The sequence below is a fragment of the Sinocyclocheilus grahami genome, unplaced genomic scaffold (assembly GCF_001515645.1).
Source record: "Sinocyclocheilus grahami isolate Dianchi unplaced genomic scaffold, SAMN03320097.WGS_v1.1 scaffold395.1, whole genome shotgun sequence".
Classification (NCBI taxonomy): domain Eukaryota; kingdom Metazoa; phylum Chordata; class Actinopteri; order Cypriniformes; family Cyprinidae; genus Sinocyclocheilus; species Sinocyclocheilus grahami.
The window spans coordinates 754,378-771,608 of record NW_015505574.1 but is presented as its reverse complement, the minus strand read 5'-3'; the positions used below and the strand labels follow the sequence as shown (position 1 = coordinate 771,608).

The window sequence follows — 17,231 nt, the reverse complement described above, 5'->3', positions numbered from 1 at the left end:
CTCAAAATAACTTAAGTTTATTCTTTATTTTTGCCGCAAAATAAATAATTTAATACTTGAGGCAGTGGCTGGGGCTACAAAAAAAAATGTAACAAAGCTTAACCAGCCTCCATATTTGCTTTGCAACAAGGACAAGGCTCAGGTTCTCATCCACAGACACAAAGCGGGGCAGAAGCTGTGCTTTAATGGCAGATTGTGAGACGATGCCAATATTTTAATGGCTGCAAATTAAATTGACAAATTAGATTCTTAGCATAAGTGAATTAAACTTGTGGAATTGGATGAAGATCATCACTTCAGAAACTTTCTAGCAGGATTCAGCCCAGCAGGCAGCAAGGATGTCTGTCAGAAAGAGCGAGGCGTTGAGGGGTGAGTAAGAAAAGATGTATTCCAGAATCTTGACGGCGGGTGGATTTTCCTCTCTCGGCCTTCACAGATAAAACGCTGCGATTCCATGTACAGCTCCGGTGCTGCAAAAGAAATGGACTCGAATAACCCGGAAGGCCGACCTCTGAGTAAATTCCGCAATATGGGCTCACTTTTCACCTTGATTCTTTAGGCCACGGAGAACCTTTCTCATAGACTGCGGCGCCATGTGAATGCTTACACCTTAATGCTCTTTGACTTTAAATCCCAGATGTAATTGAACTGTCAAGACTGCTGTCTGGAATTGTTTCCGGAGGGCCAAACAATATGTGCGTGCCTATCCGTGCAACCCTAAAAGCTGGATCCCGGAAGATGCCTATATATCATCAATACGTCAAAACAAAGTAATAGAGAGAGTACATTCGCCCTTTTCAACCGTCAGCGACTGTATCTCAGCGTTGGAATGGCACGATGTTCGCACCTAGCCAAAAGATGACAGGAAGGGCGATAAACATGTGAAGTGCCAGGACAGAAGCTCGTGTAGTCGCTGGGCTCTCTTGTGCTGGTGAATTTAATTAAGTGGAAATAGGGGGATGAGACAGACCTGGCTGCAGCAGTCCACTCACTCTCGACAGGCACAGGGGCATGCTGCTAATTAAAAAGTTTAATTCCACAACTGCCGCGTTGGCATCCGAGTACCCAGAGGTGCGTCCTTGCACGCCTTGGCGGAAGCTTATCACGAGCAGGCAGATTGGGGCATCCCATGGAGGTGCAGAGACTAGGCTGTATGGAGAGAGATGGCATCCAGCTTGAGCTGGGAGGCAGCCCACCTCCTCTCACAGCTTCGAGCCAGCAGTCAGGAGGAGAGAGTCGGGTTGAACTGCAGAGTGGCGTGCTGAGGCAAGGTAAACAAGGGATAAACGGAGGATTTGGGTTCTGTCCTGCTTTGCTCAGCAGTGGATCTGCATCTGCAACTCGCGGCTCGGCTTCTGACGGGAAGGAATCAACACTGCATGCTGTTCATACTCCTCAGAAACTCGCAGATTATTCGCTGCACCCAGTGGCCCTAAAAGTATTAGGACACTTAAGCCACACTTAAAAACGCATGAATTTCATTGCATTAAATATCAAAGCAAGTGGCATCTGCAAATAAATGGCACTGGAGCTTTTCCCAACTAACTTTACCTTTCGGAGCTATTTTTAAAAGTGTCAGGGGATTTTTAGTGGATGTATGAAGTCAGTTCCCAACAGGTTCACACAGGTGTTCTAGCAGAGTAACCAGAGGTGCAGCTCATCACATTAACTATGAATGTGATCTACTAACATCTGAACCGGAAAGTGCCCAAGTACTTAGCAAATACTAATTCTGAACAGTATTGTTTTATAACTTAAAACTTTTTTCACTGAGCTATCATTCTTTAAAATAAATTTAGTTTCACTTAATAAACTATAATAATAATAATAACAATAAATGTATTAGAAGAACTAATATAAATGACAAGAACACAAAACAAAATTATTAAAAATGTAAGGAAAATTAAAATAAAAACAGATGATATAAAAATATAAACAAATTTAAAATGTTAACAAAACTAATAGTATCTCAATCATATTAAAATAGCATTGTTTTTGGAACATATTAAAATAACTAATATAAATGACAAGAACACAAAACAAAATTATTAATAATTTAAGTAAAATTAAAATGAAAACATGATATAAACATAAAAACAAATTTAAAATATGAATAAAACTACAATAAAATAGTATCTCAATAATACTAAAATAACATTGTCTTGGAACGATATGAGGGTGAGTAAATTAGAGGGTAGAGAGTAAATTACTCTCTTTTTAGGAATAATTCAACATAAGGAAATATCTACAAATAGTATCTTTTGGCATGTTAGTGATGACCACTAACACAATACTGTAATTTCTATCCATCTCTCAGTTTGAACAGCTTTGCACATACAGTGGAAGTCTATGGGGCAAGCATGCAAGATGCTGCTGATCGAGCTTAACTTGCCTTTAACTCTCAATATTGTTTTAAACTACAGAAGTTGTGAGGAATGGGGGATTTCTGAAGTTCTACTCTCCAGCAGGAAACAATAAGCACCGGGGAATAAATAGGTGGTGGAATTAGAGCGCTTCATTGTGTAACCTTGTATGGGGCAAGAACAATGCGTGGGCTTCAGTAGTGTATAGCTCTCATTGATCAGAATGCATTTTATCTCCAACAAAAAGAAGATACCTTGGTGTAGGCAATGCTGATTCTTTGCTATCTATTGAAAGGCCACCTTTTTTGCAGGCTCACGACCAGACATAAAGATGGAAAAACTCTCCTGAGGTCAAATAGCCGAAGGATCTCCAGCGCTGAATATTGTGTGGGGGACTATTGAATAGAATGAATAAATAACAGATCCGAGAAGCCTGTAAAATGCTGCAAATGTCCTGTTAGATTTTTATTTTTTTGGCAATACCACATAGTAACCATATACTGGAACATACATTATATCTGACTGCTTGTATCATTGCAAAACGTAAACTATTATCACCCGGCACTACTCGAGAGTTGGGATGCTGAAAAAGAGCAAAGTTTTGCCCTACAGATGGCTTGTCTCTGCATATTAAGCTGGGATACGAGTCTTTTAACACTGCAAAAAATTACACACTTCAGCTTTAACACTCTCGTTTTTACCTTCCTGCACTCCTTTAATCTAAAAGTGGACCCCAACAGTGGTGCGATTCGTCTAATGACGCCGAGCTATTATTATTTGACATAGGGAACATATTACCCACTCAGTGAAAGTGAGGCTTCTTTTAAAAGCAGACAGGAGTTTAACAGAGCATCCGGTCCTCCCTGACAAGCCTTTTAAACATTGCGTCAGGCTGTAAAGGAGGAGCACCATCATATTTCAAGACTGACAAGATTACCTAACTTCTCCTGATACATATGCCCAGCAAATGAAGTCCAGAAAGCCTTTACCGCTGGATATTTATTCATGATGGCTTTAAAATGTAAAACCGGCTTGTCTATGCATCTTTGCATCCAGAATATTTGTAAACCGAGTTGTCTTCATATGAATATTAAATATATATAAACCACCTATATAAATAATAAATCAACCTGTATGACAATCCTAACCTGTACGACTTTCTTTCTTCTGTGGAACATAAAAGAATATATTTTGAAGAAATATTTTGTCCTTGGAATGAAATCACCATTGATTTTAAATGTACACTATAAATTAGCAATTTCTGAAGTGGTAAATAAAATTGTCAGAGTATATTTCAGCATTTCATCTTCAAAATGTTACATTTGTTACTTGCCATTTCTTTAAAGTTATTTGTGAAATAATATTTTTGGTTAGGAAAAAATTCCTTTAAAGTATTTGTTTTCCCCCAGGTGTATAGACAAAAACAAAATACTGAGACATTCTCTTCTTCTTCTCTTGTGTTTCACAGAATAAAGAAAGTCATACGGTTTTGTAAATGACATGAGGGCGAATAAATGAAATAATAAACTTATGCAAATTATTTAAGTTAATGAACTACACGTTTCGCATGCTTAAGCTTTACAGCCACAGCTAAGTGTGAAATGAGCCACTTCTGCGAATGCAAATCAGTTTGCAAGCATTTGATGAGATTATGGACTCAAAAGTCAATATTAAAACACAAATGTTGAGTGTATGTTGTGATGTCATCAAATTCAAGGCCCATATTTTAATGTCATAGCAAATTTAAAAAAAATTAAATACAGTTTGTTTGCAGTTTATTTTTGTTTAGCTTCATTTTGACGTATCGCACATCTAGCCCGACAGTTATTGCACTTGTAATGTTGTTTCCTTCAGTGAGTATGGTAGTCCATTACATATTTGATATTCCTCCAAGCTACAACTCATGTTCCAAGCGCATGTGGAAACAAATTTATGGCCGCTTAAGGGATTTTCCAGGCTCAGGGACACTAAAACACACAAGCACTCTTAGGTGTTATTTATGTAAGCTTGTCATCCCCCGGTCTAATGAGCCCCACACAACGAGCATAATGAAACAGCTCGCATTAACACCCAGGCAAATGAAGGAATGTTACGAGTTTGACTTGCTCTGAAGTGAATTGCGGCAGATGTTGCCTGGCCCCAAAGCTCTGAGTCACAGCCCAAGGCTAGCAGATACAAGCAGATCCAGCACACGCTGCAGTGTGACTTAATGCTCATTCACTCTCTACCCCTCAGACACTCTTTGTACGAGCATCTCCTCATCATAGGCAACCACTTGGCTGAATGATGTTTGGTTTATGTAGAATAGCAATCCAAAGAAAAACAGCCTGGCTGTAATAACCTGCACTGGCTCAGATTGTAAATAGAGTGGAGAAGTGTAAACTAGGAAATATCGCAGGCTGATGAGTCAAAGCATGTTGAGGGGCACATACACCTGAGTAAGCTCCTCATGATTTGAGCACGCCTGGGAGTCAAAGCGCTCAACGGAGCATCCACTGCACCTGGCTCTAGTGAGCAGTGATTGTGAACATGAATTCGGCATGAAATGAAACAGTCATGCTGCTATAGTAATTATGTTAAAGCTGGACAAAAGCATCAGCTGCAGCCTGGAGCTCGGCTGCATTTGAATCATCACATATGTATTAGTCTACTGACTAATTGCCTGACTAAAGCGTCTCTCAACTGTAAAATTGGAAACAAAAGCAGATGAACAAGTCTACATTAAGTGTAAGCATACTCAACTGCAATACGTAGACCTGATAAAAATATATATAATTTTTTTTTGTCAAATAAAGATGTATACCATTTCTTGTTTTATGATTGTACTACACTTGGATGTATATATCCGTCATTTAGCCGTACAATCATCTGATGTCTCCAAAAGCTTTGATCATCAAGACATTTTGTACTAAAAGCGTGTTTTTCTGAATTACTAGACCATTTTGAAAAATACAGTAATTGTAAATAATGTCTGCAATCTCTGAATGCATGCACTTTTTTATAGTAAAGGAAGGAAAAGCCTCTGGGGTGAAATCGTTGGGGAACATAATGGCCAGAACCACGAGGATGTTGTGGGACAGAATCTATGAAAAACACAGGAAACAAATCAACAAACTCAACCCTGATATATGGGTCAATGACAAGATGTTTGTTGATGATATAAGGGCTTTGCCCGGATCTATTAAATTACCCAAAAATTTATGTGAATTACTAGACCATTTTGAAAAATACAGTAATTGTAAATAATGTCTGCAATCTCTGAATGCATGCACTTTTTTATAGTAAAGGAAGGAAAAAGAACTCAACCCTGATATATGGGTCAATGACAAGATGTTTGTTGATGATATAAGGGCTTTGCCCGGATCTATTAAATTACCCAAAAATTTATGTTTTTTTTTTTTTTTAAATGTCTGATTATTACTTTTTGCATCCGCAGTTTGGCATAATCTCTCATTATTATTTTGTTTGTCTTTTATTTTCTTGTTTTAAATGATTAATAATACAAATACATTAACAAATAAAAATAATAATATAATAAAACTAAATGAAAAAATAAAATAAATCAGTCACTGTCATAAAGGAAGCCATTTTGTTGTCATGTGACAAGAAAACCATAAAACAGAGGTCTCCTGCATTCTCATGACTATTTTACATAGGCCTACTGTGTTTGTGTGTGTGTGTGTGTGTGCATGTTTATGTGGTTCATGAGGACACACATTTGTATAATAACATTGGTATGACATAGGTATTACAACGAGAATGTGATTTATGAGGACATTTTCAGTGTCCCCTTGTAAATAATGTCTGCAATCTCTGAATGCATGCACTTTTTTATAGTAAAGGAAGGAAAAAGAACTCAACCCTGATATATGGGTCAATGACAAGATGTTTGTTGATGATATAAGGGCTTTGCCCGGATCTATTAAATTACCCAAAAATTTATGTTTTTTTTTTTTTTTTAAATGTCTGATTATTACTTTTTGCATCCGCAGTTTGGCATAATCTCTCATTATTATTTTGTTTGTCTTTTATTTTCTTGTTTTAAATGATTAATAATACAAATACATTAACAAATAAAAATAATAATATAATAAAACTAAATGAAAAAATAAAATAAATCAGTCACTGTCATAAAGGAAGCCATTTTGTTGTCATGTGACAAGAAAACCATAAAACAGAGGTCTCCTGCATTCTCATGACTATTTTACATAGGCCTACTGTGTGTGTGTGTGTGTGTGTGTGTGCATGTTTATGTGGTTCATGAGGACACACATTTGTATAATAACATTGGTATGACATAGGTATTACAACGAGAATGTGATTTATGAGGACATTTTCAGTGTCCCCGTAATTCAAAAGGCTTATAAATAATTCAGAATGAGTTTTTTTTGGGGTAGGTTTAGGGGTAGGGTTGATGTAGGACAATAGAAAATACGGTTTGTACAGTATAAAAACCATTACGCCTATGGAGAGTCCCCATAAACCATAAAAACAAACCTGTGTGTGTGTGTAAAAATGTCTGCAAATTAAATAATAATAATAATAATAACAAAGATAAGCATTTTGCTTGAGATTAAATCAACTGTTTTGTAAAAATCGGATTAAAACTTCTTCAAAAGCATATTGAAGTAAAATCAAGACAGAAATGGCATTTCCAAGAACTTTAAACTAGATTGCTATCGTGTGATCAGACATCATTATCTGTCACTGACCCATAAACAACACAACAGAGAAACGTGAAGGGCGCACCTGTACCAATCCAGCCCCTTCTCGTAGTTCCTGTCAAAGAAGTGCGGCTCATTCCCAACGGCTCGCACATCGGGATGAACCCGCAAAGCTTCCAGCAGAGCTCTGGTCCCCCCTTTCTTCACTCCGATTATAATGGCTTGGGGCAATTTTTTAACCCCGTAATCCGAGGTGCAGTTCACCGCTCTCCGAAGCTCGCTGTCCGTGGTGCTGAATTCCGGGGGCTCTCCAGGAGCAGCGGCGGCGGCGGAGCGCGTAGTAGCCGCCTGAGCTCGCACCCATCCCGCCGTCCTCTCGTCGATCCCCACGCTATTTCTAACGCTCGAGACGGCGATGGTTTGCTCTGTGGCCGTCCTCTCGACGAACTCCTCGTCGAGGTAGACCTGGGAAGAGGTCGAGTAAAGTTTCTCCCTCAGCGTAACAAAAGTTGTCTCCTCTGTCACGAGCCTCCCCTGATAGACGTAGTTCTCCTGGAACTGGAAGGAGTTGTAACAGCTCATCAAGCTATAGAACAGATAGGTGACAGAAAGGGACAGGGTGAACATGAATAAGATCTTCCGGGGCACTTTAGAAGTAAAAACCGAAGTGCTGGACCAAAATGCCATCTCTGATAGCAGCGACCCTCTCAGAGAAGTGGCCAGACATTTTTCCACCCCAAGTCTCGCATGGACACTCAACAACAATAATCTGTCACCATAAACACCGCGAACATCTGAAAGTGCGAGGAGGACCCCGCGCTCTCCACGCGCGCTTCGCTTGAGGAAAACGGATCGTTAAAATTCCAGAAGAACGTCTCGAGTATCGATTTCTTATTCCGACGCTGACAGCCTTTGTCACAATTGATCGGATTGAACTTGCAGATGAGAACGACTGCGGTCGGGCGTCCTTCCAAACGAGCAGCCCTCTCGGTTGTAGACTGAGGGTGTTGATGCTGATGGAAGTCTTGGCATCTTAGAAGAAAAGGGGCAAAGAAATAGCAAAGTCTCTTAAGTGATGTGCAGGGCACGTCTGCACTCGATACCGCTTCTGGAGTGCAATTTTGACACCGCTGTCGTTCACACCGCTGATTTCAAAGTGGCAATCGGCGCAAACACTGGATCTTAATCCAAACGAGGTGCTGATGTTGTATCACGCAGTCATCCTCCCACTGCTAATCCACTAACTTTGAGCGCTGGAGAGTGAGCAGCCTCGCCATAAATATTCATTGACTGCTCTCAGTGGCTGAGAGTGCAGCGCGCAGTCGTAACGCGTCGCGTTGATTGGTAGACGTGATGTGCGCATCAGCCGTGGGCTCATCCAAAAACCAGAAAAGTACTACAGTAAGAAACTGCTGCTACGTCTACCGCTTTCTACAAGACGACAGAGGAGGAAAGCATTAGACACGCTTGTAATATGATCAGAAGAAACGAAAAGACATTTATATAGAACCATATTTATTTAAAAACAAACAGATAAATAAATAAAAATAATAAAAAAAAACACAATATTGTGTTTGCATTTTATTGAATAAAAATAGTTGATGCTAACGGATTAATATCGATATACTGGTTTATAATAATGATGTTTATTTTATTATAACATTGAAATATATTCTAATAATATTACAAATAAATGTGATACAAAATAATTTAATTTGCATAAACTAATATATAGTATATTTATACTATATATTATATATTTATGGTATAAATAACTTTTTATGGCTTTAGTTATTGAATTGGTTTTTCAAATGCACAAAGAATGTTATTTGATGTATAATCAAAGTATCTGATTAAGAAAATATTTTCTGATCAAGAAAATAGAGTTGAAAGTATAGAATGCAGAAATGTTGGGGGTGCACTGAAAAAAATGCACAAATAATTAGAAAAAATACGGCAAGTATCCCGTTGAAACCGTGAATTTCTTTTAAAACACAACAATTATCTTTTTTTTTTTTTTAGAGCTTACATTTACAACAAAATATTTATGTTACAGTGCAGTGGGTGTTTGTCACTCTCATACAACCTGCAAAGCCTACAGTACCAGCACCAGTGAAAGCAATACTGATAAGAGGAACATTACAGCAGCTCATTATTTGAATATATTTCTTCCTTTGATTATATCTGATATCACATTTATATTGTTATGACTCCATTTTTATGACAGAAGCACTAACTTTGGTCTATACAGAGCAGCTCATGCCTGCTCTCTACTGGCCTGAGAAACGCAGGATTAATCCATGCAACAACAGCATTAGGCAAACAGTGGTGATCCTTCATGGCAGGTACCTTAATGCACATTACAGCACATTAATGCACCGATTGCAGGAGTGACTATATAGATGAGGAATGATTGAATGGGTGGATGCACGCATTTCTGGAATTCAGCAGTGTTCTTGTGGTATGTATGTTGAATAATTCAACAATGGAAATTTCTTTATCTGTTGTTTTCCCTCTTCTACAGAGTTCACTAAATAGAAGCATTCAAGCACTATTTACAGTGAAAATGCTCAAAATGTTAATTTATACACTTATTATCAACATCTTTTTCGCTACTGAATATGACCCAAGGATAAGACATATGTCTTTTAGGGAAACAAACAGATGACTTGTAAGCTGATCGATGTGTCCCCTTCCTTTAGATCCCTCCATTCATCACGCCCCTCATGTTCTACAGCTTCCAGCTCAGAGCATCCGTTAAAAGTAAGCATTTCATTTTCCTGATAAATTTTAGTTCCTGCAAGCTTCTCGTAGTTGGTTTTTGGAGGTTGTTTAAAATCAAGAAAGATGTTTGAGCTCTGTATACTGTAAGCCTGCACATTTGAATAGGTTTTAAACTAAGTGCACTGTACAATGAGTAGAAAACTGTTAAACACTGTAAAAATACTACAGTAAAACCTGGTAATTGGTTAACAGTGAGCTCCCTTACTGTATATGGGGGAAAACCGTAATAGATCCAGCCTTACATATAATGTAAGTTAAATGTACCATTTCTGGAATTAAAAGGAAACAGTCATCTAATTATTTATAGTATATATAAGCTATATATAGGGCACCCACCTATCTATATGTGGCAGTGCTGCTGTTCTCACTCTCCAATGTTGAAATGACCTCTCAAACTTAGGTACAAATGCTCACTGGAAATACAGCTCCACACACTGTAGGAGACGCAATTCTTTGATCAAAAATTCGGATGCATATTTTATTTTTGAAGTTGCTTTTAAAGATAGCACCTGCCTAGAAGCTAGAAGAAAATGTAATGTAGAGTTCACAGTGAAGGAAACTCATTTTTAAATATCCATGGATATTTAAAAGATCGGCTGGCAGTTGGACTCTAAGCTTCTGACATGCAGTCCAAAAGGAAATCCTGTGAAATCTGCCAAAAATGCTTGAAACAGACTTATAATTGTTTGAACTCTGAGTGGCGAGTGGGGGAATGGTAGTTTGGTCTATAAGCCTGCATAAACGTTAAGATCTAAGACTGCAATCAGTGCAATTACTCTAAAAAAGTAATTACTACTAATTACATCTTCAACAGTGTAATTAGATTAGTGTACAAATTACTCTCTCCAAAAAGTATTTAATTACTTAGTACTAATTACTTTCTAAATCCTATATCAACCTCGACAAGTTAATGATACAAGGATAAACATGAAACAGTTATTTTAATTATTTCAAATAAAAAAAAAAAAAATGTAACATGACATTCTTCCCTGGGTGAAACTTCACATTTGATGGTATATCATTTACATAATTTTCTCATACGTTTTTCTTAATAGTTTTTGTTAGCAGTTATGCATAATAGGGTTTTATTCTATGGCTTATTTTGTTGTTTATTGCATTATTTTACAGAAAATGCAGCAGTAATTTTATGTTAAAGGTACAAAACAGATTTTAATAGCAGTAGTTTTTTTATTACACTAATTACATCTTCAACAGTGTAATTAGATTAGTGTACAAATTACTCTCTCCAAAAAGTATTTAATTACTTAGTACTAATTACTTTCTAAATCCTATATCAACCTCGACAAGTTAATGATACAAGGATAAACATGAAACAGTTATTTTAATTATTTCAAATAACTACATAAATTATTCTGGTCACACTTTAGATTCGGGTCCAATGCTCACTATTAACTATGACTTTTGCTTCAATTTACATAATTTTCTCATACGTTTTTCTTAATAGTTTTTGTTAGCAGTTATGCATAATAGGGTTTTATTCTATGGCTTATTTTGTTGTTTATTGCATTATTTTACAGAAAATGCAGCAGTAATTTTATGTTAAAGGTACAAAACAGATTTTAATAGCAGTAGTTTTTTTATTACAGTTTTAAACTGTAAAATGTACTGGCTTTTCTGCAAATACAGTATGTGTTAACATTTTACTATATTTAACCACAGCTGCAATTTCTTTCTATAAAAACAACAGGAGTTTATTTTTTTTTACAGTGTATAAACACTGAAACACCTACACCTCGGTATAGTATCAGTATAGGTTAGTCAAAAATCTGTATGCCATGTGAACAAAACAATGAACAAACAAAACAGATTAGGCATTGTAAGAGTGTTTATACTATAACTGACACATGCTTATTGCATTGTGTATAAATGTTCTACAGTGTATACACAGTATTAAGTTCAGTGAACAAGCCAGCAGATCTATAAGGCCTACAGTCTAAATTGGTGATCAGCCGATAGCGCCAATGAATTTCACTGCACCTATGGAGACAGAACAAAATCATTTCACCCTCCAGTTTTATTTTGGTCCTGGGATGAGAGTAGAGACAAATTAAGACGATAATGCAGCACAGAGTACAGTTTAAAGCAATGTTTCCCAACCACTGTGGTTGTCTGGTGTGCTGTGGAAAATTATCAAAAACTTCCTATCTCAATTAGCCTATATTTCCTTATTATTTTAAATCAGTTCTGTTGGTCATCGTTATGTCTGTTTGTGGGTTTTTACAAATATTTAACCAATGAAAAGCATTCAAAAGAGCATGTGACCAAACCTTGTAACGCCATTGGATCCTCAAATTGTCAGTCAAACTTCATAACTCAACACCCCGCCTCCATTCAGAATGAAGTGCCACGATGCGCAGTTTGAAGACAGACGTCCACTTCTTCGCAATACAAGGGTAAATAAAGAACTGCTGTTCGAAAAAGAGCAGCGTTTTCTTTACTCAAGTAACACTGTCCATAAAGGCTAATGTTTTGTAATGAAGAGTGGAGAAGAGTCTTAGCATTTGGCGTCTAGCTGTAGCCAGTACACTTGTGTACGTTTTAAATATCCTGTGCATAGTGGTTCATCTTTTAGATCATGATATTTTGGCCAGAAGTGTTAAACAACAAGAAAAACTGAGTGCCCATATAGCTACAATAAACTCTATAAATTGATAAAAACATAATGCGATTAATTTACTGTCTCAAATGCTGCCGTTCTGATGACAGACAAAATATTCCTCTGTCGCTCGTCAAAAACCTTGTTAACACCATTTGAGCCTGATTTTCAGAAAATGTTAAGTTCAAGTGTCTGATCATATAAAAAGCCAAAATAGCAAAAATACCAGCTCTGACGACGCATTGTTTAATTATTGGGGGAAAAAGTAATAATATATATTATTATAATATATATATATTTTTTTTTTGCTTAGTGGTGTGCTGTGGGATTTTTTTACTTATCAAAGCTGTGCCGTGGCAGAAAAATGTTGGGAAACACTGGTTTAAAGGGTTAGTTCTATGTTCTAGTTCTAGTTCTATTTTCTATAATTCTATGAAAATTATTCACCCTCATGTCGTCCCAAACCCGTAAGACCTACGTTCATCTTCGGAACACAAATTAAGATATTTTTGATGAAATCCGAGAGCTTTCTGACCCTGCATAGACAGCAAGGATACAACCACGATCAAGGCTCAGAAACGTACCAAGGACATTGTTAAAAGTCATTGTGACATCAGTGGTTCAACCATAATTTTACGAAGCTACGAGAATAATTTTTGTGCGCGCAGAAAACAATAATAACATCATTTATTCAACAATTCTTCTCCCCAGAGGAACCGTCTTCCGTCATTTTGGAGAGTACCCCAGAACGTAATCAACATAATCAGCGTTGTTTACTTTCAGCATGCGCATGCTTTTTGCACACAAAAAGTATTATCGTAGCTTTGTAAAATTACGGTTGAACCCTGATGTCATATGGACTATTTTACTGATGTCCTTGCTACGTTTCCATGCCTTGATTGTGGTAGAATTATTGCTGTCTATGGGAGGGTCAGAGAGCTCTTGGATTTAATCAAAAATATCTTAATTTGTGTTCTGAAGATGCACAAAGGTCTTACGGGTTTGGAACGACATGAGGGTGTGTAACTAATGACGGCATTTTCATTTTTGGGTGAACTAACACTTTAAGGGGAAAAAATCATCTTGTCCACAGTAATATTGACACATGCAGTCATTCAAATTCAGCCCTTGAATTTAGAAATGTCAGCAATATAACAGTTTCCACATCCCTTCTATGAGTATGCCAAATTGCTGGATATGAAACGATGCTCTTTGGTTGCTTTTAGTTTTGTGTACACCCAAGATGCACGACTGCATCAGGGCGATAAAAATGTGTTGGGTTAAAACTTATGCCTCACGCAGGAAACTGTTATTCCTGTGACATCAGAGGGATGATAACAATTTTGTAAGGCAATAGTGCAACAAGCAGGAGCACTTTGCTGACACTATAAAGACAGAGTCAGAAATGGCCGGGCAGTCTGTCAATGAACAAGTGAAATGATAGATACTAGGCCTTTATCGAATCAATACCGCTGTTTCCTCCCATGTTGAACAGCCTGCCATGCAGAGGACTAATTAGATGATAAAAAAGTGATGGATGTGTATTAAATTCACCAGCCTCTTTAAAAAAATTGCTCCTTTGGGCTTTGCAGCATTTCCTGCTGACCTTTTAGATCCTAACTTTATTGTATGTGAACGCAATTAAATCAATCTGTCTGATAGCAGCAATGCAACGTTGCTGTTTGCTGGGCTTAACTACGGTTGACTGCGAAGGGAAAGCCGGGAGATTGAATTTGTAATATTGTCAACAGCGTCTGTGTAATCAACAAGAAAACAAACAAATGAAACATCTCCAAGAAGCATAGTTGTGTTCTATGAAACATAAAATAGATAATGAGTGATTTCCTCAGTCAGGCATGATAAAAATTGGAAGAGTAAAAGCCTATTGATACTAATGTCATTACTCCGAAAGTTAATGAGAGATGACAAATTTGAGCTGAAATAAAAAGTCACAGAGGACAGGTTGCTGGGAAGGAGAATCAAAATGACTTCTGAAGGGGTCACGAGCTCTGGAGAGAAAGAGCATTGCAAACCGCAGAGAACAGGCAGGATAACCATCAGGGGCCATGGGGAGTCTCGCATCTCGCTACTAGAAACTGGAGGTCAAAGAATTTCCCTGCGGACATCCGCTAGGCCGTGCTTTGCCCTGGAGACATCAGCCCCCTTATGAAGGCTTTTCTTCTCATTAAGGTTCTCCTGCAGATCCTTCAGACTCCTGTAGCAGAACAGAATGGCAATGCAACTCTCAGAAGCTATTGTTAAGACTATTGTTCAATTGCAGGGTAACGACCAGAGTGACTGTTTTAAGATTACATTGCTCGTTGCGCTATAGTATCTTTGTCTATATCTTTAAAAAAAAGTACAAAAAAATCTTAGTTGATTTGACAAGAATCTATTCAGAGAGGGTCAAGACAGTCTTAAGATCACATTTATAGCTCAACAATAACAGTTAAGGTAAAATCCATCAAATAAGTGATGCACAATAATGGTACCACATGGGTTATCGACCAATAACATAATGTTATTTATTTTATGCCTATTGTTTTATATATAGAGGTTGATTGTTGAACATTAATTTTGTAAGTGATTTATTTGCTAATCACTTGTTGTCATTTAACACTTAATTATGTACGTTTCTAAATACACTAATAACACATCAATAATAAATGTAATCTTTAGAAAATATCAACCTGATTATCTATTTATCAAACTGAAATGTATAATGTTGTGATGTTTAAATTCACTTTGTAATTACATTTTTAGTGTTTATTTACATTTGACAATTGCTTGACATTGGCTGATACTGGATATTTATTTGTGCTCATATGCTCTATTTTTACATTTAATCACCTTTGCCATCACTTAACACTCACAAGTTCATTTGTATGTATGCTAATAAAACTGTTAAATGTAATATTTAGCAAATATTATAAAGTTGTGATGACTACATTCACCTTTAAAATGAATACTTTTAGTTTTTAGTGTTATGATTTGTATAATATAGTATTTTAATATCTGACTTAACATGATTTCCCCCCAATTTTAGATTGGAAACTGAACTTAAAAATAAAACTCTACTAAAACAAAAACAAATATCATTGAGAACGAGAGACTTAAAACTTGGAAAGTGAAGACATTTGAAGAAAAAAAAAATGTGTGAGTAACTTAAGAACAGTTCTAGCTGCACTGTAACGTTGACCTCTAAATCTCGTAATAAAGGTTTTAAAATTACATACATTTGTTTGTTCGACTAATTTTGAGAACAAGAATCCACTCAAGGAGAATAGATTCTTCTCCTTTGCCTCTTAAGAGAACATTGGTATATTATTTATTTTTCCAGAACTTCAGCTGATGCAACACTTTCCCTGCTGAACATTCAATCTTCAAACACAACTCAGAGCAACAGAGAGAAGCAATTTAATGCCAGTGGAATGACAAAAACACCCCGGAAAGCAATCCGGTAGCGAAAGATCTCTCAAATAGTTTAAAAAGATTCAGAACAGCTTGTAATAGATCTGAGGCATCTAATGACCCCTTCTCGGAATGTCCCTCAGATTGATGACTTTCGCAGGCTTTTGCCCAGGTGGCACATGGGAGGGACAGGTCCAATACATCATCTTCACCTCTGGCTGGTAGCCCCAGGACACGTGACGTCATCTCTCCCAAAGGGTCCACCGGATTTCCACCGGAGCAATGTCTAGAAGCACCTGTAGAGCGGCGACACATCCCTGAGTCTGCAAAGAGTCCCCGAACACCTCCCAGGTGGAGCACCCTCAGCATAATTAGGGTGGAATCTGCTAGGACTTCTAGTTTAGGGTCATTCATCAAACGGATCACCCACAAGATTAATGTGGCCCCACAGTAGCACTGCAATGGATTGCTGCCACTTGCTGAGATCATTAGCGTTGGCTCGGCTGCCACAGCGAAAGGGGGCTTTGCTCAGAGAAAAGTAGGATCTGCAGCTTTGCATACTAAATGAATAGTCCATCATCGCCTAATTAAGAGATTATTGGAGACACTCGTGTCCAGTCCCCTGGACAGTAAACCATAACTGAAGGGCAAAAGAGATAGATTAGCTCCACCTGCTTCATGGCAAAATACAACATAGTGAAAATCCTAATAAAAGAAAGCAGCAAAAAATGGGCAGCTTCAAACACACAGTGCTTAGAGCGATAGTTCTGCCAAATTCTCTCGTCGTAAACTCAACCTCAAAAGAAGTTATTTGGAAGAATGCGTGGACAAAAACCATCAAAAATACTACCCATATTTGTATTGGGATTAGTTATCTCTAAATTACATTTGTGTTACTATCACCCACGTCTGTGATTTTATATACCAATTTGGATGGGGCATGTTATTAAAGAGTTGGGAGTGTGTGTTTTCTAAATGCTGGCATTACAGAAGGCTATGTGCTGTGTTTGCATGCATCATACATCTTTTTAATGATTTTTTTTTTTATTTTCAAAACCTTATTTAAATAAACTTCACATGAGTTTAAAGAAGTGGCTACTTATAACAAACAGAGAAATCTAGTTCTATAATGACAACTCTCGGAGGGATTGGTATGGTAATGTACATGACAATGTTCATGTGTTTGGTCTTGGCGGAATATATCTGCTACGCTGCTGCTGCTGCGGCAGAGCAAGTACCGAGACTCGCTACTGCCAAAACATCCACAACATGCTGCTGTGAGTATGTCAGAAATACTGCTGCTGCACATAACAGATATAAAATAACCCCCATATAGCATACATGAATCACCCCGTATAGCAGATCTATACAGGTGGAGCTGGGGAAGGTGGA

The 17,231-nt window shown here is 37.4% G+C and overlaps 1 protein-coding gene across 1 annotated transcript; it reads right to left on the bottom strand.

Annotated features, from left to right (window-relative positions):
• Positions 1–7,060: 7,060 nt before the first annotated feature.
• On the bottom strand, positions 7,061–8,218 carry LOC107550305 (heparan sulfate glucosamine 3-O-sulfotransferase 2-like). Its single transcript, XM_016231573.1, has one exon. The coding sequence runs from the start codon at positions 7,712–7,714 to the stop codon at positions 7,061–7,063; it is 654 nt and encodes a 217-aa protein (XP_016087059.1). The 5' UTR covers positions 7,715–8,218.
• Positions 8,219–17,231: the final 9,013 nt, after the last annotated feature.